General features: G+C 68.5%; 2 protein-coding genes across 2 annotated transcripts; one reads left to right on the forward strand and one right to left on the reverse strand.

The window, feature by feature from the left end:
• Nucleotides 1-2,327: 2,327 nt before the first annotated feature.
• DRD4 (dopamine receptor D4) lies at nucleotides 2,328-4,382 on the forward strand. Its single transcript, XM_062198503.1, has 4 exons — nucleotides 2,328-2,594; nucleotides 3,376-3,488; nucleotides 3,575-4,089; nucleotides 4,180-4,382. Exons 1-4 carry the CDS (start codon nucleotides 2,328-2,330, stop codon nucleotides 4,380-4,382), a joined length of 1,098 nt encoding a protein of 365 aa, XP_062054487.1.
• Nucleotides 4,383-5,959: 1,577 nt separating this feature from the next.
• On the reverse strand, nucleotides 5,960-22,517 carry DEAF1 (DEAF1 transcription factor). The gene is given in 13 exon segments (XM_062195604.1): nucleotides 5,960-6,341; nucleotides 8,351-8,440; nucleotides 14,342-14,589; nucleotides 15,923-16,051; nucleotides 16,339-16,467; nucleotides 16,854-16,980; nucleotides 18,309-18,374; nucleotides 18,761-18,900; nucleotides 19,513-19,641; nucleotides 19,644-19,658; nucleotides 19,747-19,876; nucleotides 21,046-21,143; nucleotides 22,226-22,517. Coding segments are annotated over 13 exon segments (1,698 nt in total). The 3' UTR covers nucleotides 5,960-6,236.
• Nucleotides 22,518-22,797: the final 280 nt, after the last annotated feature.

Raw genomic sequence — 22,797 nt, forward strand, 5'->3', positions numbered from 1 at the left:
TTAGGGGGTGAACCAACAGAAGGAAGACCTTTCTCTCTGTCTCTCTCTCTCACTAACTCTGCCTGTCAAAAAAAAAAGAGAGAGCGAGCTGAGTGGAACCAATAAGCCCTTGACTATAATGTAAAAATTTTTTAAAGGTTTTTATTTATTTATTTTGACAGGCAGAGTTGAGAGAGAGAGAGAGAGAGAGAGAGAGAGAGGTCTTCCTTCCATTGGTTTACTCCCCAAGTGGCAGCTACGGCTGGCGCTGCACCAATCCGAAGCCAGGAGCCAGGTGCTTCCTCCTGGTCTCCCATGGGGTGCAGGGCCCAAGCACCTGGGCCATCCTCCACTGCCTTCCCGGGCCACAGCAGAGAGCTGGCCTGGAAGAGGGGCAACCGGGACTAGAACCTGGCACCCACATGGGGTGCCGACACCGCAGGCAGAGGATTAACCAAGTGAGCCACACATCAGCCCCTATAATGTAAATTTAAATTGTTATTTGAACAAATAATGCACGTGTTATGGTTTAACAACTGCTAACCCAATACTGAGTGTTAAAGGCTGAAAAAAATTAATTTTCTTAAAGTTAACAAAAAAAAAAAAAAAAAAGGAGTGGAACTGGAACTCCAGCCCAGGCCCTCAGATCTGGGATACGGCTTCCAAGTGGCTGTGCCAACTACCCACTCCGGTGACCTGGGCGTCCCAGCGACCTCTGCAAAAGTGGCCCTGCAGCAGCGGTAAAACCATTGGCAGGGTCAGGCCCCCGCCACCTGCTGCCCCTCCCAGAGGCCACACCCTTCCCAGCCCTGGCACAGCCCTGAGCCTCGCCTCCAACCTCCAAGACCAACTTCTGGGCACCCTTCTGCCAGGATGGTCCACTCTGCTTCTTCGTCCTTTTAAAACTGATTGATTGATTGACAGGCAGGGCTCCCATCCTCCAATCCACCTCTGCCCCCAGCAGCCAGAACTGGGCTGGGACCCAGTCACTCCACTGGTCACTGCTGCCTCCCAGGGTTCACCTTAGCAAGAAGCTGGGTCAGGAACCCAGGCGGTCTCACACGGGCTGTGGGCGTCCCAACCGGCATCGTAACCACGAAGCCCAAAGCTGCCCACAGCGAAGTCAGAAAACTTGCGCTGCTTCAGCTGCAGGTCTGACAGAATCCGTCAGACTGTGCGTGCTGGCACCAGTCCAAAGAGCTCCAAATACGGTGAGAGACACAGCGGCCGGCATCCCACGCGGGCACCGATTCGAGTCCTGGCTGCTCCACTTCCCATCCAGCTCCCTGCTAAGGCACCCGGGAAGGCAGTGGAAGGTGGCCCAGGTGCTTGGGCCCCTGCACCCACGCGGGAGACCTGGAAGAAGCTCGTGGGTCCTGGCTCAGCCCCGGCCATTGCGGACATTTGTGGAGTGAATAGTGGATGGAACATTCTCTCTCTCTCTGGAACTCCAAATTTCAAATAAGAAAGTAAATCTTGAAAACAATAATAATAATAAAAAAGCAGTGGTGGACTCTGGGGGGTACAGGAGGGGGCTCCACGCAGACCTGAGCAGTCCCAGGACCGCAGCGCCAGCTCGGCTCCTGCGCCCCCACACAGCGAAGTCAGGGCTCCGCCTGCGGAGCTGCACGGGGTGGGGGTGGGAGCTCGCGGCCCGCGCCCGCCTCTCACACGAATCTGGCCCTCCGAGCGCCGTCCAGGGTCTATGTCTGCCCCTGGTTCTCTACCGCGCCCGGTCGTCCACCCGGGGCGAGAGCAGAGACCGCTCTGTGCAGAGAACGGCTCCCATGTCAGCCGCACCCAGGCTGCGTCCCTGCCGACGCTCCTCATCCGCGTGCCACCGGCTGTCTTCCCGGGGGTCCGGGACCCTCCCCTGGCGGGAGCGCTCCCGCGTTTCCTTCACGGCTCCTAGGGACGGGCGGGGGTCCGGCCCGGCTGGCGAGGCGACCTGGGCGGCGCAGCACCAGCCCGGGCCAGAGGCGGCGGCCCCGAAGGGCCTGCGGGGCCGTCCAGGGGGAGAGCGAGGAGGTCGGCCAGGCGAGCCCCGGGGAGCGCCGGGGCGGGCAGCGTCCGCGGAGTCGTTCTGTGTCGCCCGGGTGTCGGGAAGGGCTCGCGGGCCTCCCGGACGTGTGGACGGGCGCTGCCGCCGAATCCCCGTCCCTCTGTGCGGCGGGCGGCGCACGGAGCGCGGGCCCCAGGCCGCAGGGGCCCCGAGCCGGGGCTGGGCTGGGCCGGGCGGGGGCGGGACTAGGGCCGGGCGGGGCGAGCCCGGGGCGGGACTCCTGCCGGCCGCGCGGGGCGCTGACCGCGGTGCTGGCGCCCGCCGGGGCGCGTGGGGCCCGCGCGCCATGGGGAACCGCAGCGCCGCGGACGCGGGCGGGCTGGCGGCCGGGCGCGCGCCGGGGGCGGCTGCGGGGCTGGGGGCCGGGGGCGCGGCGGCGCTGGCGGGGGGCGTGCTGCTCATCGGCGCGGTGCTGGCGGGGAACTCGCTGGTGTGCGCGAGCGTGGCGGCCGAGCGCGCCCTGCAGACGCCCACCAACTACTTCATCGTGAGCCTGGCGGCCGCCGACCTCCTGCTCGCCCTGCTGGTGCTGCCGCTCTTCGTCTACTCCGAGGTGAGCCCGGGACCCGGCCGTCTGCTCCCCGCCCAGAGCTCCCCTCCCTCCCGTCTGGGGGTCCGCTACCCGGGAGGTCCCAGGGGCGGGGAGGGGGCGGGGGAATGCCCCAGGGTCCCCCGGCACGGACACACTCCCGTCAGGGCCCGTAGGCCCTTGCCAGGTCACGCAGGCGCACCGTGCACGCAGGGAGGCCTCCAGCCTAGGCACCCACGGGTCAGGAGCGGGTGGACGGAGGGGAGACCCGGGCCGGACTGCGGAGCTCGAGCGAGGGTCCCCGCCCCAGGCCAGTGCTGGCCCGGGAGGGGTCCACGTTGGTGTCAACGCTTCTGCTCTGAGTGTGGCCGGAGCAAAGCGGCTTAGGGCTGGGGACGCGGCGTCCTGGGCTGCGGGGGAGGGGCCGCTGGGCAGCGCCGGACACGCGCGACCTCCGCGGCTCCCGGCCGCACGGACGTCACCGTGACGCCGCCTAAGCCGCTCAGCCTCTCCGGGCAGCGGGATTTACAGGGGGCGCCGTCCGCTCCCAGCCCCTGGGGACCGAGCCCCCACCCCCCCACCCCCCTCCCGCCCCGGCGGCCGCCCTCCTGCGGTCTTCACACTTTTCACCAGGGTTCATCCCAGGACGGCTGCGATGGGGACGCTCGGCTCTCCCCGGGGCAGGCTCCGGGCCCGGCGGGATCCCTGCCGACCGGAGCCCAGACCCACCCTGAGACCAGTGCCGGGCCCCGGCCCCGGGCCCCGGCCCCGTGCCCGGGTCACAACGTGTGACCGCTGTGCCCAGGTGCAGGGCGGCGTGTGGCTGCTGAGCCCCCGCCTGTGCGACGCGCTTATGGCCATGGACGTCATGCTGTGCACCGCCTCCATCTTCAACCTGTGCGCCATCAGCGTGGACAGGTGGGCCGCGCGCGCGCCCCGCCGTATGCACTCGCTCGGTCCCGGGCCCCCGCCGCACCGCGCTCACGCGCTCCCGGCCCCCGCAGGTTCGTGGCCGTGGCCGTGCCGCTGCACTACAACCGCCAGGGCGGGGGCCGCCGCCCGCTGCTGCTCATCGGCGCCACGTGGCTGCTGTCGGCCGCGGTGGCCGCGCCAGTGCTGTGCGGCCTGAACGACGTGAGAGGCCGCGACCCCGCCGTGTGCCGCCTGGAGGACAGCGACTACGTGGTCTACTCGTCCGTGTGCTCCTTCTTCCTGCCCTGCCCGCTCATGCTGCTGCTGTACTGGGCCACGTTCCGCGGCCTGCGGCGCTGGGAGGAGGCCCGGCGCGCCAAGCTGCACGGCCGCGAGCCCCGCAGGCCCAGCGGCCCCGGCCCGCCGGCGCCCGGCCTCCCCGAGGGCCCGGACTGCGCGCCCCCGGACGCCGCCGCCGCCGCCGCCGCCCCCGAGCCGCCACCGCCGCCGCCGCCGCCGCCGCCCGAGCCGCAGGCGCGCAAGAGGAGGCGCGCCAAGATCCCGGGCCGCGAGCGCAAGGCCATGCGGGTCCTGCCGGTGGTCGTCGGTGCGTTCCCGCACGCGGGCGGCGGTCCCGGAGGGGTGGGGAGGGCTGGGCAGCGAGCGCCGCTCAGCGCACGGCTCTGGGCGCCCGCAGGGGCCTTCCTCGTGTGCTGGACGCCCTTCTTCGTGGTGCACATCACGCGCGCGCTGTGTCCCGCCTGCGCCGTGCCCCCGCGGCTGGTCAGCGCCGTCACCTGGCTGGGCTACGTCAACAGCGCGCTCAACCCGCTCATCTACACCGTCTTCAACGCCGAGTTCCGCCGCGTCTTCCGCAGGGCCCTGCGCCAGTGTCGCTGAGGGCCCTCGCCCGCCGGTCACCCCAGGCAGAGCGGCCCGTCTGGGGCGCATCTGCTCCCTGGGCCTGCAGGGAGGGGACCTTTGCTGGCCCTGGGGTTGGGGTGGAGGAGGGTCCCAGGGTGGGAAGACCCCGCCCACAGGGGGCTGGTGCTGTTCTCCTCATGGTTGCTCCCCAGGTTCGTGTCCCGGCTGCTCCACTTCCACGCCAGCTTCCAGCTGATGAGCCTGCCCAGGGAAGGCAGTGGAGGATGCCCATGAGCTTGGGCCCCTGCACCCACGTGGAGACCCGGAAGAAGCTCCTGGCTTCAGCTTGGCCCAGCTCCGGCTGGAGTGGCCATTTGGGGAGTCAACCAGCAGACACACGATCCCTCTCTGTAACTCTGCCTTTCAAATAAAATCGTTTTTTTAAAAAACCAAAATCTAGCCAGGAGGGCTCCACCCGTCTTTCTGGAGGCTGCTCTGGCATCAGCACAGGGCTGCCCAAGCCCCTCTGGCCACGAGACGGGACACCCTCCCTGCCCAGAAACCGCCTCCTGTGGCCAGGCCGGGGGGGGGGGGGGGTGGCGCAGGGCTGCACTGCCCACCCCTTAGAGCTGCGCTGTGGACGGGGGAAAGCTCGAGAGGGCACCCAACCCTCCACACCACAAACAGGCCTCCCGGCGACAGCATCCGGAACGCCGGTGTGGTGCAGGCAGACGCCAGCTCCGGGCCCGTGTCCCCTGTGGGAGGGCCCGGGCCCAGCTCCCAGCCCTGCCGTGACCCAGCTTCCTCTCATGTGCTCCCGGCGGGCAGCAGGGACAGCTCAGGTGCAGCCCCTGGCCACCCCACGCAGAGCCGGGGGAGGGGGACCCAGGCTCGAGGCTGCTGTGGGCCCTTGGGGGAGTGGAGAGTGGATGGGAGAGCGGATGGGAGAGCTGTTGCTCTGCCCTTCACCCAAGTGAAAATAAAACCCATAAGAAAAAACATTGCATAGAGGGAGCTGCCCCATCCCCCTGGACGCCGCTGGCCCTGCTGTCCACCCAGAACCAGCCTCCCAGGAACCTCGGGGGCTCCTGTGACCCAAGTGGCAGGAGTGGCCCCTTAGGCTTTGCCCTGGACCCTGGAGCCCTCCGCACTGGCCACGGCTGGGCCCCGCTGTGCTGGGGCGCTACCAGGTAAGGGGCGGGGACACCGCGGCTGTGTGTGTGCACAGTGTGTGTGCGAGAGCCCGAGGGGCGGGGCTTTAGAAGGAGCTGGAAGCTCAGGAGACAGCAGCTGGGGAACAGTGGGCCGTGGGCGTGGGGAGCTCCTCCCTCAGTCAGGGGCTCAGGGACCAGGAGGGGCGTGTGGAAACGCAGAAGCTTCCAGAACGTGCGGGCGTCTGGCCTGGGTGTGCAGCGCGAGCAGGAAGAGATGGCGCCAGCCGCGCAGGCCCAGCCCTCCCCGCTCGCTGGCTCCCGTGGACACATGGACAGAGCGTGGGGGTGTGGCCTCCGCTCTCACGGGTGTGGGTGCCACACACAGGCCCTCAGTGTGCGCCGGCCGTGCCTGGCGCCCCATTCCCACAAGCACGCGAGGACAGAGCCAAGGCCCCCAGGGCCCGGGGACAGGCACAGGGCCGGGCCTTATTTACAGTTTATTGATCAACAGGGCAGCGCATGCGCACATGCGCCACAACACAGGCACTCCGCGGGCAGCCGACGCTCGCGGTCCGGGGGTGACCAGAACCCCCGAGGGCCCAGGCGGTGGCGGGCGGCGGCTTGGGCTCGGGCCGCAGCAGTCTCACTTGGCCAGCAAGTTTCCTGGCCGTCCACGGCCCCTGGTCCTCGGCGCCCGGTCCTCGTGGTCCAGCGGCAGCTCCCGACCTTCAGGGCCTCACACCGTGACCTTCTCCATGGCGCCCTCGGCCACATGCACCTCGCCGGCCTGCACCGTGACGGCCGCCGCCTGTCCGCACAGGTGCTGGTGGTCCTTCCAGTCCTGCGGGGGGGGGGGGGGGAGGGAGGGAACCGGGTCAGCGCTCGCGGGGCCCCTCTGGGCACCTAGCCCAGGCCGTTGTGGGCTCCGGGACCGAACCCGGGGAGGGGGCTGTTTCTCAAATAAGAGAACGGGACCACACCCGAGTCTCTGCTCCACACACACGGCCAGGGGGCTGGGGGCACGCCCTGTGGCCCTGTAGGGTCTGGGGCCACGCCAGCAACGGCACCGCATCCCACACGGGCGCCAGTTCAAGTCCCGGCTGCTCCCTGGGAAGGCGTGGGGAGATGGCCCAGTGTGGGGGAGACCCGGGGAGGTCCAGGCTCCCAGTTTGGCCCAGCCCCGCCCCAGCTGTCACTAGCACCTGGGGATGGACCAGTGGGTGGTCCATTAACAGTAGACTTCAAAATAAGTAAATGGATTTTTAAAAACCCCAAAAATCCCACTAAGAAATAATCCAGCCGGCGCCGCGGCTCACTAGGCTAATCCTCCGCCTTGCGGCGCCGGCACACCAGGTTCTAGTCCCGGTCGGGGCACCGATCCTGTCCCGGTTGCCCCTCTTCCAGGCCAGCTCTCTGCTGTGGCCAGGGAGTGCAGTGGAGGATGGCCCAAGTGCTTGGGCCCTGCACCCCATGGGAGACCAGGAGAAGCACCTGGCTCCTGCCATCGGATCAGCGCGGTGCACCGGCCGCAGCGCGCCTACCGCGGTGGCCATTGGAGGGTGAACCAACGGCAAAGGAAGGCCTTTCTCTCTGTCTCTCTCTCACTGTCCACTCTGCCTGTCAAAAAAAAAAAAAAAAGAAATAATCCAAATCTGACCTAAAATGGCTGGGGACTCCCATGGCACCCGGAGGCAGGGTGGGGGCGAGGCCGGCACAGGCACGAAGCCAACACCCCAGCAGCTCCATGGTGGCCAGGGGACTTCCCTCCCTCCCTCCCTCCCTCAGCCGGTGCCAAAGCCAGACCTGGCCACACTGCAGGAAGGCGGGCACAGCTGGGCAGCGGCACTGCACCCAGACAGGGGGCAGCCGTGCCCACCTCGGGGAGGCCAAGGACGACAATGTCCAGGCGTCCAGGCCTGCGCCTGCGTGTGTCCAGGCCCACGTGTTACACACGTGCTCCGCCAGGCCGAGGCCCGCGCAGTTACGGTGTTAGGGCCGTTCCTGCTCTCTGGGGACTGGAGCAGCCCCTCTTCCTGCTGTGAAGTCGGTAACGGAACAGCGGCCCGGTTCCTGCCGAGCACGGAAGCAGAGTGCCGGCCCGGCCCCCGCACCTGCACGGAGCTCCTGGCGCAGCCATCTGGGGAGGGGACCAGCAGATGGAGACCACCCCCCTTTCTCTGTGACTCTGCCTTTCAAATACATACGTCCTTAAAAAAGAAAAAAGAGGCCGGCGCCGCGGCTCACTAGGCTAATCCTCTGCCTGCAGCGCCGGCACACCGGGTTCCAGTCCTGGTTGGGGTGCCGGATTCTGCCCCGGTTGCTCCTCTTCCAGTCCAGCTCTCTGCTGTGGCCCGGGAGGGCAGTGAGGATGGCCCAGGTGCTTGGGCCCTGCACCACATGGGAGACCAGAAGCACCTGGCTCCTGGCTCCTGGCCGGCCTTAGCAGCCATTTGGGGAGTGAACCAACAGAAGGAAGACCTTTCTCTCTCTCTCTCTAACTCTGCCTGTCAAAAAAAAAATAATTTTAAAAAATGCTTTTTAATCTTAGAACTGGGTAATAGCTGGGGGCCACCACGAAGTCAAAGGCCTCACAGGCATGAACTGCCCAGGGGAGGGGCCTGGACAGACAGGGCGGGGCAGGCAGAGAAGGGGCAGGGTGGAGCAGAGGGGCGGGGCAGAAAAGGGGGTGAGGCTCACAGAGGGGCGGGACTCGCAGAGAGTGGGGTGGGGCTCGCAGAGTGGGGCAGGCAGAGCAGGGGCGGTGTGGGGAGAGAGGAGGTGGGGCCCCCAGACAGGGTGGGATGGGCAGAGGGGGCGGGGCTTGTAGGGAGTGGGCGGGGTGGGCCCTACCTTGCGCTGGCAGAAGGTGGAGCAGTAGTTGGCCTTGTGGCAGCCGGTGCACTCGCTCAGGGCCTCCCGGCCGCAGTTGGCGCAGGACTGCTGCAAGGAGAGCACAGGGCGGTCAGCGCGGGCTCCGGGGCCCGGGCTCGGGCGGGGGCAGGGGCAGCGGCCTGCTGGGACCAGCACACACAGCCAGTCAGGCCCCGCTCGGCCGTCCAGCCCTGGCCCGTGCCAGCCCCCACGCCCACGGCTGCCCCGGAACTCACCCGGGCCGTGGGGTCAGAGGCCCCGCCCTGCACAGAGCAGCGGCCCCCACGGGTCACCTGGGGGACACAGCCCCCACTGCTTCCGCGGGGACCGCTCTGACCACGTGGCTGTGGGAAGTTGCTGGGCCCGGGCCGCCGTGGCGAGTACCGCACCCTCAGAGGGCAGCTGAGTGGCCTCCCCAACCCCTGCACACCAGCACCCCCTGCCGGAGGCGCAAGCAGACAGGGCGGCTGGTGCACAGGAGGCCCAGAGGGGGACCGCGGTCTCTGGTACTGGTGGGGGTGGCAGTGCTGTGCCCAGCGGCTAAAGCCACTGCCTCTGACACCAGCATCCCGGGTGGGCGCTGGTTCCAGTCCCGGCTGCTCCGTCTCCCACCCAGCTCCCTGCTGTGGCCCGGGAAAGCAGTGGAAGACGGCCCGAGTGCTTGGGCCCTGCACCCACGTGGGAGACCAGGAAGAAGCTCCTGGCTCTGGCCTGGCTCAGCCCTGGCTGTTACGACCATTTGGGGAGTGAGCCAGCGGGTAGAGGCTCTCTCTCCTTCTGGCTCTGTATGTCTGCCTTTCAAATACATAAACAAATAAATCTTTTAAAAGTCAATCAAAAAAGATGGGCGAGGCCAGCAGCCACAGCTGTGGGTCTGGGGGCAGGGGCAGCGGTGTGGGAGGGGCTGGGCCCAGCTGTGCTGCGGGGGTGGGGGAGGGCGGTGCGGCGGAAGTGGCAGGGCTGCTGGTCACTTGCTGAGTCGCACACAGAAATGCCCTCGTTTGTGGCACCATGGTGCAGCAGGCGACGCGGCTGCTTGGGGCCCGGCACTGTGCACCAGAGCCTGGGGCCTGTGCCGGCTGCTCTGCTTCGAGCCAGCTCCCTGCTCACACCCACCCCGAGGCAGCAGCGCCGGCCCAGGTTCCTGGGTCCCTGCCACCCACACGGGAGACCTGGATGGAGCTCCTGGCCCCTGGTGTTGGCCTGGCCCAGCCCTGGCCGTTGTGAGCGTTTGGGGGAGTGAACCAGAGGATGAGGTCTCTCTCTCCCCCCTTCTGCCCTCCAAATAAACATAAATAAGTAACAATTTAACACACTGACAAACCACTGAAACCACAGCAGCTGGTCCTGCTGCTCCAGGCGGCGGTGACCACGGCCCGACCTTCCCTCAGGCCCGCACGCCCAGCTGACGCGAGCTCGGGGACCCCGGTGGGACGCGGCGGGGCTGGGCTCTGGCTGCAGGGAGGAGGTGGCGGAGCCCCCGGCACCAGGCCCCTCCCACGGCTATTCCTCCACGGCCACTCCGGCCCCGAGCCGGCCTGGAAGCTGGCCAGGGCCCTGCGGCCACTCAGCTGCTTCTCCCGGACACTGTGCCCTTGGCGGCCGGGCAGCTGGGGACACAGGGCGTCCCCAGAGAGCAGACGCCCACGGCCCAGAATGGCTGCAGCTGGGCAAAGCTGTTTGTTGTAAAGATTTATCTCTCTCTCTTTTTTTTATTTTTGACAGGCAGAGTGGACAGTGAGAGAGAGACAGAGATAAAGGTCTTCCTTTTGCCGTTGGTTCACCCTCCAATGGCCGCCGCGGCAGGCACACTGCGGCCGGCGCACCGTGCTGATCTGATGGCAGGAGCCAGGTGCTTCTCCTGGTCTCCCATGGGGTGCAGGGCCCAAGCACTTGGGCCATCCTCCACTGCATTCCCTGGCCACAGCAGAGAGATGGCCTGGAAGAGGGGCAACCGGGACAGGATCGGTGCCCCAACCGGGACTAGAACCTGGTGTGCCGGCGCCACAAGGCGGAGGATTAGCCTAGTGAGCCGCGGCACCGGCCTCTTTTTTGTTTTGTTTTTTGACAGGCAGAGTGGACAGTGAGAGAGAGAGACAGAGAGAAAGGTCTTCCTTTGCCATTGGTTCAACCCCCAATGGCCGCTGCGGCCGGCGCACCGCACTGATCCGATGGCAGGAGCCAGGTGTTTCTCCTGGTCTCCCATGGGGTGCAGGGCCCAAGCACCTGGGCCATCCTCCACTGCCTTCCCGGGCCACAGCAGAGAGCTGGCCTGGAAGAGGGGCAACCGGGACAGAATCCAGCGCCCCAACCTGGACTAGAACCTGGTGTGTCGGCGCCGCAGGCGGAGGATTAGCCTAGTGAGCCGAGGCGCCGGCCATATCTACCTATCTATCTGAAAGGCAGAGTTAGAGAGTTAGAGAGATTGATCCTCTACCCCTGTTCACTCCCCAAATGGCTGCAGCGTCAGGGCTGTGGCTGGGCCGGGCCACAGCAAGGAGCTGGAGCTGCATCCGGGCCTCTCACTTGGGAGTCACTGCTGCACACTGGTGGGGAGCTGGGTCAGACATGGAGCAGCCAGGACTTGACCCAGTGCTCACACGGGGTGCCGGCATTACAGGTGCGGCTTCACCAGCTGTGTCACAGCGCCAGCCCTAAATTTGATCTTTAAAAAAATTCCAGGGGTGGCGCGCCTGGGGCGTAGTGGGCCGAGCCACCGCCTGCAGTGCCGACATCCCACGTGGGCACTGGTTCGAGTCCCGGCTGCTCCACTTCCGATGCCGCTCCCTGCTGTGGCCTGGGAAAGCAGTGGAGGACGACCCAAGTGCTTGGGCCCCTGCCCCTGTGTGGGAGACCAGGAGAAGCTCCAGGCTCCCGGCTTTGGCCTGACCCAGCCCTGGTTGTTGTGGGCATCTGAGGAGTGAACCAGTGGATGGAAGCTCTCTCTGTCTCTCCCTGACTTTTAAATAAATGATGTTTTAGAAAAGAAAACAAAGAATATTTCTGCCCCGTCTTAGACAACAGCCTGCAGGAGCCATGGCACTCGGCCAGGCGCTGAGCCCTTTTCCCCGGCATCCACGGCAGCATGGGAACCCGGCCTGTGGCTCAGCCACCCACGCAGGGGAGGCCCAGCCCGTCTCCCCACCCACATCCCACAGCGTGGCCATGCTCACATGTGGCCAACCTGAGGGGCAGGGGCAGCGAGTGGGGCGGGGGGCTGGGGGCTCCCTGGCCTCCCTCACAGCAGGAGGCGGTGTGCCCACCCCGGGCTGCAAGGAGGGGAGTGGGCTCTGCTGAGCCCCGGCTGACCGTGGGGACCGCATGTAGGCTGTGGGAGCAGGACCCTGTGTCCCTCGGTCAGCCAGGCTCAGTGCTGGCGACGGCAGGAGGGGGCACTGCGCTGGCCCTCTGTGAGCTGGGTTACTCTCGCTTTTCTCTCCTCTGACTCTCAGCGTGGAGCCAATTTGGAATCACACACAGAGAGCTCCACCCACGGGCTCACTCCCCAGACACCGCAGCTGGGCCAGGCCCGAGCCAGTAGCTCCACCCGGGTCTCCCACGTGGGTGCAGAGGCCCAGGCTCCCCGGTCCTCACCGGAGCTGGAAGGCAGGCAATCTGATGCCAGCCTGCCACCTTCTGCCTGCAGCCGTGGGAACACGGCGCTCCTGGACACTGATGCGGCCCACACGAAGAAATCACGGAGGGGCCGGCGCTGTGGCCTGAGTCCCTGGGCCCCTGCACCTGCCTGGGAGGCGCTGATGGAGCTCCAGGCCCTGGGCTGCAGCCTGGCCCAGCTCCGGCCGCTGTGGCACCTGGAGGGAAGACCTCCCTGTCTCTGACTCTGCCTCTCGAACAGATCTTAAAAAAGTCACCACAGAAACGAAGAACCGAGAGGCGCGTCTAAATCTCGCAGATTTTGTGAGAAAAAGTTCACCTCGAGCTTCGTTTAGAAGCCGAAGTCCACGTTCACCACAGCTGGAAGGGCTCAGGCCACGGCGCTCGCTGCACCTGCCCAGGAGCCGCCTGCCCCTGCGCTGCCTGTGAGCCCTGCACGTGGTCAGCCCTGAGCCACCGGAGCCCCTGGCCCACAATGGCCAGGGACCTGGGGGCGGGGGGACACCGTGCCCTGGCCACACCTCCTCCATACCTTGGCTCAACCCACTCTGAGGACAGGGAGCACACAGAGCTGCGGGAGGCGGTGAGGACGGGAGGGGTGAGGACAGGGTGAGGACGGGGAGGGGGTGAGGATGGGGAGAGGTGAGTATGGGGAGGGGGTGAGGACGGGGAGGGGTGAGGATAAGGAGGGGGCGAGGACGGGGAGGGGTGAGGACGGGGAGGTGGTGAGGACGGGGAGGGGTGAGTATGGGGAGGGGGTGAGTATGGGGAGGGGGTGAGGACGAGGAGGGGGTGAGGACGGGGAGGGGTGAAGACGGGGAGGGGTGAAGACGGGGAGGAGGTGAGGACGGGGAGGTGGTGAGGACGAGGAGGGGGTGAGGACGGGGAGGGGTGAGGACGGGGAGGGGTGAGGACGGGGAGGTGGTGAGGACGGGGAGGGGGTGAGGACGGGGAGGGGGTGAGGACGGGGAGGTGGTGAGGATGGGGAGGGGTGAGGACGGGGAGGTGGTGAGGACGGGGAGGTGGTGAGGACGAGGAGGGGGTGAGGACGGGAGGGGTGAGGACGAGGAGGGGGTGAGGACGGGGAGGTGGTGAGGATGGGGAGGGGTGAGGACGGGGAGGTGGTGAGGACGGGGAGGTGGTGAGGACGGGGAGGTGGTGAGGATGGGGAGGGGTGAGGACGGGGAGGTGGTGAGGATGGGGAGGGATGAGGACGGGGAGGTGGTGAGGATGGGGAGGGGTGAGGACGGGGAGGGGTGAGGACGGGGAGGTGGTGAGGATGGGGAGGGGTGAGGACGGGGAGGTGGTGAGGATGGGGAGGGGTGAGGACGGGGAGGTGGTGAGGACAGGGAGGTGGTGAGGATGGGGAGGGGGTGAGGACGGGGAGGGGGTGAGGACGGGGAGGGGTGAGGACGGGGAGGGGGTGAGGACGGGGAGGGGTGAGGACGGGGAGGGGGTGAGGATGAGGAGGGGGTGAGGACGGGGAGGGGTGAGGACGGGGAGGGGTGAGGACGGGGAGGTGGTGAGGATGGGGAGGGGTGAGGACGGGGAGGTGGTGAGGACGGGGAGGTGGTGAGGACGGGGAGGGGTGAGGACGGGGAGGTGGTGAGGATGGGGAGAGGTGAGGACGGGGAGGGGTGAGGACGGGGAGGGGGTGAGGACGGGGAGGGGTGAGGACGGGGAGGTGGTGAGGATGGGGAGGGGTGAGGACGGGGAGGGGGTGAGGACGGGGAGGTGGTGAGGATGGGGAGAGGTGAGGACGGGGAGGGGTGAGGACGGGGAGGGGGTGAGGACGGGGAGGGGTGAGGACGGGGAGGTGGTGAGGATGGGGAGGGGTGAGGACGGGGAGGGGGTGAGGACGGGGAGGTGGTGAGGACGGGGAGGGGTGAGGACGGGGAGGTGGTGAGGACGGGGAGGGGTGAGGACGGGGAGGGGTGAGGACGGGGAGGGGGTGAGGACGGGGAGGGGTGAGGACGGGGAGGTGGTGAGGATGGGGAGGGGTGAGGACGGGGAGGGGTGAGGACGGGGAGGGGGTCCCCCTCCCCCCCCCCAGCACTGCCCCAGACTCCCGGAGCCTCCACAGCAGCCAAGACCACCGGGAAGCCCAAACCCTGTCCATAAAACGGCTCTGATGTTTCCCTATTGGGACAACGCCTCCCCCGGGGCGGGGCCGTGGCCCAGGGGGTGGTGTGGCCCCCTGACGCCCGCATCCCACGCGGCACGGGTTCGAATCCTGGCTGCCCCACTTCCCACCCTCTCCCTGCTTCAGCCCAAAGGAGACCCAGGCCCCGCTGCTGCAGCAGGGCAGAGGAAGGCGCGTGGGTGTAGCGCCGCCCCCCGGCCGGCCTGCCCTACCTCCTTGCGCTCGGCGTCAGCCTGGGCCTTGGCCTGCGTGGCCGCGGCCTCGCGGTAGGAGCTGGCCTGCCGGGCCTGCTCGAACAGCGTCTTCAGCTGCTGCGCGGTGCTCAGCAGGGAGTTCACCATCTCCTCCAGGTATAGCCAGCTCCGCTGCTCCGCAGGCTCCAGCCCGTTCACCACGGCAGGGGGCACGGCCTTCGTGGGCGTGGAGGGAGGGACGGCCAGGGCGGGCAGGGACGTCAGCACTGGAACAGACCGAGCGCCAGGGCGATGGGGAGGCCCGCCCAGCCCCACACGTGACTCCCCAAGAAAGCCGGCACGGCAGCGGCGACCCCACAGAGCCAGCGCCCGCCACCATTGCCTCACGAGGGGCCGACACAGCCTCCCCCTGCCGGCTGCCCGCCCCACGCGCACAGAGGCCAGCGCTGGGCAGGCAGGGCCCACCGGGCCTCCCAGGGCAGGGACCCGAGCACCCGGAAGCTGGGCTAAGGTTCGGGCAGCTGTACCAGTCCTGCAAGAGCAGAGCTGGCCCCTTGGACGGCAGCCCCATGAGAGCCCTGCACGCAAGCCGGGGCCAGAACCAGGAGCCCCTGGCTAGAGCAGCCCAGCCCTGCGGCCACAGCGGGGCTCAGGTCTGAGCTCAGAGAGGAGTGACAGAGCTGGGAAGTGGGGGGCAGGACAGAGGGCCTGGACCCGAACCAGGCTCTGCAGCCGGACCTGGAACGCAGGTGCACAGGTGAGGACTCACAGGTGCGGACACACAGGTGAGCACAGGTGAACACACGGACACACACACAGATGACACACACACGGACACACACACAGATGACACACACACGGGCTCACACACACACACACGGGCTCTCACACAGATGTGCCCACACACACACAGATGTGCACACACACGGGCTCACACACACACTGTGGGCACACACACGGGCTCACACAATGTGCCCACACACAGATGTGCACACACACGGGCTCACACACACACACTGTGGGCACACACACGGGCTCACACACACACACTGTGCACACTCACGGGCTCACACACACACACACACTGTGGGCACACACACAGGCTCACACACACACGCTGTGCACACACACGGGCGCACACAGGCAGCAGCATCACAGCCCGCGTGCAGGAAGCGTGGACGAGGGCCAGGCCTCTGTGCTGCCTGAGGGGCAGAAAGGTCCAAAGTGCCAGCGCCCCACAGCGGGGGAGGGGCCCCACGCAGCTCCACCCCCTGAGCCCCTGCTCTCACTCCCCGTGGGGGCCGGTGCTCACAGGTCTCCCTCTGCGGACACGGGCAGGGGGCTTCGCCGGGGGAAGCCACGGGCAAACCCCATCTCGTCGGAGGGCCTGGCCTGAGTCCCCGCCCTGGCTCCTGACTCCAGCTTCCTGCCAGCGCACACCGGGAGGCAGCAGCCACACGGGAGACCGGGACGGAGCGCTCGGCTCCTAGCTTCGGCCTGGCCCAGCCCTGGCTGCTGTGGGTGTGTGGGGAGCGAGCCAGCCCGTGGGGGCTCCGCTCCAAGCGAGATGAAACAGATGAACCAAGTCTTCACACTCACCTATCTTGGGGTGCGAGGTGGGCAGGGCGGCCTCGGGGAACGGGCCCATCTGGCAGCCGTCCTGGTAGCCGGGGTAGTGGGGCTCGGGGTGGCCCACGCGGCACGGCGGCTGCACCCCAGCCTCCTGCACTGGAGGGGAGAGGGAGGCTGGCTGGGACGTGCGCGGGCCCAGCAGACTGGGAGCCTGCCCGTGCGGGGACCCCAGCCACTCAGAGGCAGGGGAACCGGTCCCCAACGCCAGCGCCTCCGGCCGGCTCCACACACCCTGGGCAGCGGCAGGAGCTGGCAAACAGCCAGTTTGCAGAGCCGGGCCAGTCACTCGGGTCCTGCCCTGATCGGGCCCCAGTCAGCCCAGCCCACAGCTTGGCCAGGGTGAGCAGGCGGCCGGGGATGTGTCAGGCGGGGCTGGGGCTCACCTGTGGCTCCCGCGAACACATCTCCCTGGGCCGGACTCTCGGATATGACAGCCGTGGCCTCCACGGTGGACGCCCGGTCGAAGGTCAGGGCCCCAGAGGTGGTGATCTGTCCCGAGGGCGTCACGGTGACTGCAAAGGCGGAGCGAGGCTCAGGCCGCCGGCATTCCAGCCGTGAGCCCAGCCAGTCTGGTCAGGAGGTCAGGGTGGGTGCACTGCCGGGGCTCACTGTTCGGACGCCCACCGCCTGGGTCAGAACTGCCTGGGACCTGCTGCCCCTCCTCCACTCCCCGCCCAGCTCCCCGCTGATGGCCTGGGAGGCCGCAGGGACGGCTCGGTGCTGGGGTCCCTGCACCCCCGTGGGAGAACTGGACGGAACTCCAGGCTGTTACGGACTTGGGCACTGAACTCCTCAGCTTTTCAAGCAAACAAAAGACTTAGGCTGCAGCCGTCTGCCCAGGCAGCACCGGATCTCGGGAGGCCACCTCCCCTCCCCTTGCGCGGCGCTGGGCACTCACAGGTGGTGGCGGCAGTGGCCGGCAGCAGCGTGATGTTCTTGGGCGCGTCCTTCTTGACTGGGGTGGTGGGCAGCTCGTTCTCCTTCTTGCGCCGTTTGTAAGGCACAAAGAGCCTGACCGGCCCACTCTGCGGGGAAAGCAAAGCCGGACGGTGGTGACATTGGCGTGAGGGAGGCCGCCCTGCCTCCACTCCTGGCGCGAGCCCTGGATGTGTGGTGAGAGACCGCGTCGGGATGCTGAGCGTGGCCCTGAACTGCCGCCTGCCATGCCGGCACCCCACGAGTGCCAGCTCAAATCCTGGCTGCTCCATTAGCTCTTGCTCGGCCTAGGACAGCAGAAGGACACGGCCCAAGTCCTTGGGCCCCTGCGCCTGCATGGGAGACCCGGGGGAGGCTCCTGGCACCAGATCCATGCAGCTCTGGCTGTTGCCATCTGGGGAGTGAACCAGCAGACGGAAGACCTCCCCCCGCCACCGTGTAATGCTTTCTTCAAATAAATAAATTAAAAAAAAAACAAAAACAAAAACAAAAACGCCCTCTCTAGACTGCAAATTCCACCAAATGTCGGGAAGGAGACTGAGCCGTGATCCAGGGGCTGCTGGGGCTCCCCGGAGACAGAACCACTGGCCGGGGCAGGCGCAGGGGAGCGGGGGGCAGGGGCGGCAGGGAGCTGACCCTCCCCAGGACTCCAGCAGGAAGACCGTACACCACCGGGCAGCCCTACCCGGCCCAGCCAGCTGATCACTCTGGACAGAGGCCGTGGGGGCAAATCCACAAGGCTTGTTCTAGAAGGCTGCCGCTGGTGGATGGAGGTCCCCCTGTACCCCAGGGCTGTGGATGGAGGTCCCCCTGTGCCCCCAGGGCTGTGGACGGAGGCCCCCCTGCACACCCAGGGCTGTGGACGGAGGCCCCCCTGTACCCCAGGGCTGTGGACGGAGGCCCCCCCTGCACACCCAGGGCTGTGGACGGAGGTCCCCCTGTACCCCAGGGCTGTGGACGGAGGCCCCCCTGCACACCCAGGGCTGTGGACGGAGGCCCCCCTGTGCCCCCAGGGCTGTGGACGGAGGCCCCCCTGCACACCCAGGGCTGTGGACGGAGGCCCCCCTGCACACCCAGGGCTGTGGACTTCTAGAACTCTGTAGCCTGACTTCCACGATGTCACGTCTGTCGGCCCCAGGCCCACGCGCGCCTGTCACCCATCTGTCACCCGCCTGCGTCGGCTCCACGCCCACGCGCGCCTGTCGCCCCAGTTCTGTCACACAACAGGGGCCTCGCCAAGCGGCTCTCACGAGGCGGAATTTCAGACACGAGCGAGCTCCGTGACGCGTCTGGGACAGAACCCCAAACACAGCACACAGCGAGGCCCGCAGCCGCACTGCTGCGTGCCCGGCTCGAGCTGCCGTCAGTCAAGGCGCCCCCGGGCTCGGGCAGGGGCGGTGGCTCCCCAGGAACCTACCAGGGTCAGGTCGTCACAGCAGGCGGCACAGGTGCAGGAGGCCGCGTGGGGGTTCAGGATCCCATCCTGGAACCCAGACAACGCTCGGGTTAGGGCGCCGTGGCCAGCCGGGCGCCGCAGTCTCCCTCCTTCTGGAACCCTGAGAAATAGGACCCTGGCGTCCAGGGCCTGTCCACCTGCCCGTCCTCCTGGGGAGGGGCCCTGGAGGTGTGTGGCCCTGGAAGCTCCCCCCACCCTCCTACTCTCCTACAGACCTGCTCCGGAGAGGACCAGTGACCAGGGGCCCTCTGACCGCAGGGCTGGCCCCGGCCCCCCCACCTGGAGGAGGCACTGCAGACCCCTCCCCCCTCCTGCCTGTACCCGGATGAGGCCTTGCAGGGGGCGCCCTGCCCTCTCCCCTCTCTCCCTCACCTGGAGGAGGCGCTGCAGGCCCCCTGCCCCCCCCACCGTACCTGGATGAGGCACTGCAGGGGGCGCCCTGCGTAGCGGATGCTGCGCTTCCAGTCTTTGCTGCTGGCGCGTCCGGCCATGGCCTCGAACTCGGTGGGGCTGTACCAGTTCTCCCCCTGCTTAATGCAGCGTCCTCGGCCGCCTGGGCCAAGCAGCAGCAGTCACGGGGCCGCTCTGCCCCCCACTGGCCAGCCCAGGCCCCGCCAGGCTGTGCTGACCTCCGGCTGCCCACTCCCAGGGTCGCCTCAGCCACAGCCCCACCCCCACCTGCTCTCTCCCCACCTGCCCAGGACCCGAGTCCCTCCCCAGAGGCCCCCTCACCTGAGCCCTGGTACCCAGGATCCTCCCACGAGCTCCTCCCCGAGCCCCCTCCCCCAGCCCCGCCCTCCCCGAGTCCCCTCCCCAGCCCCACCCTCCCCCATCCTCCTCCAGCCCCCGCCCTCCCCCCCGAGCCCCGCCCTCCCCTCCCCCCCAGCCCCATCCCTCCCCATCCTCCTCCCCTAGACCCGCCCCTCCCCAGTCCCCGCCCAAGCCTCTCCCCCCGCCCTCCCCCAAGAACCTCCCAGCCCCGCCCTCCCCTAGCCCCGCCCCTCCCCCCGCCCTCCTCCAGCACCTCCCCAGCCCCGCCCTCCCAGAGCCCCGCCCCGCCCTCACCCGAGCCCCGCCCCCGCACTGCCCCTCCCCCGCCCTCCTCCAGTCCCCGCCCAAGCCTCTCCCCCCACCCTCCCCTCCCCCCGCCCCGCCCCGCCCTCACCCGAGCCCAGCCGGCTCTTGTGCAGCGTGCCGCTGACGTTCCTGCAGCGCACGGGCAGCTCGCTGTCGTACACCGAGGGGTCCCAGTTGTACTTGGTGCCGGTCTTTTCTTGGCCAGGGGTGAGAGGAGCGGGGGAGACTGAGGCCCTGGTGAGGGACGCGAGCTGCGGTCACACGGCGGCCGCGCTGCCGGACACTCCACACTTTCTCTGCAGACCCAGCTCGGGAGCCTCACCTGGCGCCAGAGGGGCGGCCGCGCCCTTCAGCCCTGTGGTCTCCACGATGCTGCCGTCGGTGTGCACCACGATCAGCGTGGCCTTCTCCGCGTTCAGGCTGTCGCCGAGCTGCAGGGCCGTGCGGCCCGACTGCAAGAAGTGGCGGCGCTGAGTGACCACGGAAGACGGCCGTGGCCTGCGCGGCCGAGGCCTGAGACAGGGCAGGGCGAGGCCGGCACCCGCGTCCGTGTGCTGACCACGAGCCAGTGTGAGCAGGAGGCCGAGGGCACCTGCCCAGCCGAGCCCCGCGCCGGGCCCCAGCCATGCACACAGCCGGCCCGGCCCCACCCACAGCCACGGCTGGCCTGGCAAGGCGCCTCCTGGCCACACTGCTGCCCCAGGGCGCCCCCCCCAAGGCAGCACTCGGTGCTGAGCCTTCATCTCAGCAGTGGGGAACCAGCCGGCAACGCAGGAGGAAGCTGGCCCTGGCTCCCAGGCTGTGCCCACCGTCTCATGGGGGCCCCCTGGTGGTCAGCGCGGCCACAGCAGGCTCCGGGCTCCCCCAAGGAGGGAGGGTGGGGAGAAGCCGGAGACCACGGGAGTGCAGACCGGGTCCCTGCCCCAAGGTGAGCAGCAGCCTGGGAGCTGGGCCCAGCCCACTGCCCGGAGGCCGACAGCCCCGGCCCCAGCCCCACCCCACTGCACGGAGGCCGGAGGCCGACAGCCCCAGCCCTGGCCCCAGCCCACTGCCCAGAGGCCGACAGCTCTGGCCCCAGCCCACTGCCCAGAGGCCGACAGCTCTGGCCCCAGCCCCGGCCTCAGCCCACTGCCCAGAAGCCGACAGCTCTGGCCCCAGCCCACTGCCCAGAGGCCTCAGCCCACTGCCCAGAAGCCGACAGCCCTGGCCCCGGCCCCGGCCCCAGCCCACCGCCCGGAGGCCGACAGCTCTGGCCCCAGCCCACTGCCCAGAGGCCGACAGCTCTGGCCCCAGCCCACTGCCCAGAGGCCTCAGCCCACTGCCCAGAAGCCGACAGCCCTGGCCCCGGCCCCAGCCCACCGCCCGGAGGCTGACAGCTCTGGCCCCAGCCCACTGCCCAGAGGCCGACAGCCCTGGCCCCAGCCCACTGCCCGGAGGCCGACAGCTCTGGCCCCAGCCCCGGCCTCAGCCCACTGCCCAGGGCTCCCTCCAGCTCCCCCACATCCTGAACACCTCATGAAGCTACGTCCACTGTGCACCGCCCGTCGCTCAGCCGGGCCCCTGCCCCCAGCCCCGTGGGCAGCCCCCTCCTCGGCTGTGTGCGGACCCAGGGGCGGCTTACCAGCACATGTCCCGAGATGGAGGCCGCGTTCGCCACCGAGGTCGTGAAGACGTTGTCCGCAGAGGCCCCCACGTTGGCCACGGTCACCGTGGTCACCTCTGCAACAGGACGAGGCCACCTCAGGCCAGAGAGCGCGGGGACCCCGACAGAGCCCCCCCGCCCTGACGAGGCCCGGCCCCGCCCAGCAGGCCACACCCCCCGCCCCAGCCCCTCCCCCAGAATGGCTCAGCTCACCTGCCAGCTGCCGCCCACCCCACCCGTGCCAGCTCCCGCCTCCACCAGTGTCCTCCACACACCTACACACGTGTGCGCATGCCCACATACATCACACACGCTTGTGCACACACAGCAGACACACGCACGCACACTACATACATCACACCATACATACACCACGTGGGGACACGCATGTCACACACATGTGCAGGCACACACGTGACACCACACGTGCACTCGCACCCTGGCGTTCCCTGGGTTCCTCAGCTGAGCCAGTTCCCTTCTGTGCCAGGGCAGGACTCGAGATTCCCGCCCCAAGCCTCGCCCGGCACCCACCAAGCTGCAGGGACAGGGCCCCATCCACCTGCACCACCAGCCCCCAGCAGGAGCGCTGACCACGCAGTGGCCACTCAGAGGCCATGCGGCCAGCCCCCGGGGCTGCCCGGGCAGGGCCGGTGTCCGAGCGCACGAGTGGACAGAGGCACCGCTGGCCACGGAGTCACAAACCAGCAGCCACTTGGCCTGCACGTGCCCCACACCCTGTAACACAGGCACAAAGGACCTCAGGGCACCAACACATCGCCAAACCAGCGTCCCTCAAACAGCCACAGTGGCGCCTCCTGCTGGCCACCCGGCCCACAACTGCTCGGGGCCAGCAGCCTTGCGGGTCAGTGGTCAGCGGGGGTGAGGCACCCCTCTGCAGGGCACTGGCCGCACAGCCCAAGGCTCAGGCGTCGAGCAGCGAGCGGACACACGGGAAGGCCGGGGCGGGGAGCTGGCCACCCGCGCTGCAGCATCCGCGGCGCCCTCCTGTGCCACCAGCACCCAGCATGCACGGCGCGGGGGGCAGGCAGGTGTGCAGAAGGTTCCAGAACACGGATAACGTGAGATGCAGAAGGAAGCAGGTGTCCCTGCGGGGCCGGTGTGCGGGGCAGGCGCGCGGGAGCCGGCGCGGCGCACTTGCCTGCGAAGGCGGCGGCGGTGGCGGCCGCCTCGTCGGGGCCGGGCAGGGCCTCGGCGCCCATGTCCATGTGCCCGGGCTCGGCAGCCATCACCGCCACGGCCGTGACCCGCCGTGTCTCGCGCTCGGCCTCCGAGTCCGCGTCCTCCTCCGAGTCCGCGTCCCTGCTCAGCACCGGCTCCTCGGCCTCGCCCCCCGCTGCGGCCGCGGCCGCCGCCGCCACAGCGGCCGCGGCCGCCACCGCCGCCGCCTCGGCCAGGCCCAGCTGCTTTGCCGCCGAGTCCGAGTCCTCCATCCGGACTCCGCCGAGCCCGCCCGAAGGCTGCGTCCGGGGCCGCCCGAAGCTCTGGGAGCCGAGCCCGAAGCGGGGCCCGAAGAGGCAGGCCGAGCGGGCCGAGGCCGCCCGAAGTTACGCCTAGCCGTCCGCCGAGCCGAGCCGGGCCGGGCCGGGCCGAGCCGAGCCGAGCCGAGCCTGTACCAGGAGCCTGGAGCCGAGGAGAGCCGAAGCAGCCCGAAGTGAGGCGCCGAGCCGGCCCGAACGCTTCCGAGGCCGCACGAGCCGGTCCGAACGCTTC

Source organism: Lepus europaeus, chromosome 7 (genome assembly GCF_033115175.1).
Source record: "Lepus europaeus isolate LE1 chromosome 7, mLepTim1.pri, whole genome shotgun sequence".
NCBI lineage: Eukaryota > Metazoa > Chordata > Mammalia > Lagomorpha > Leporidae > Lepus > Lepus europaeus.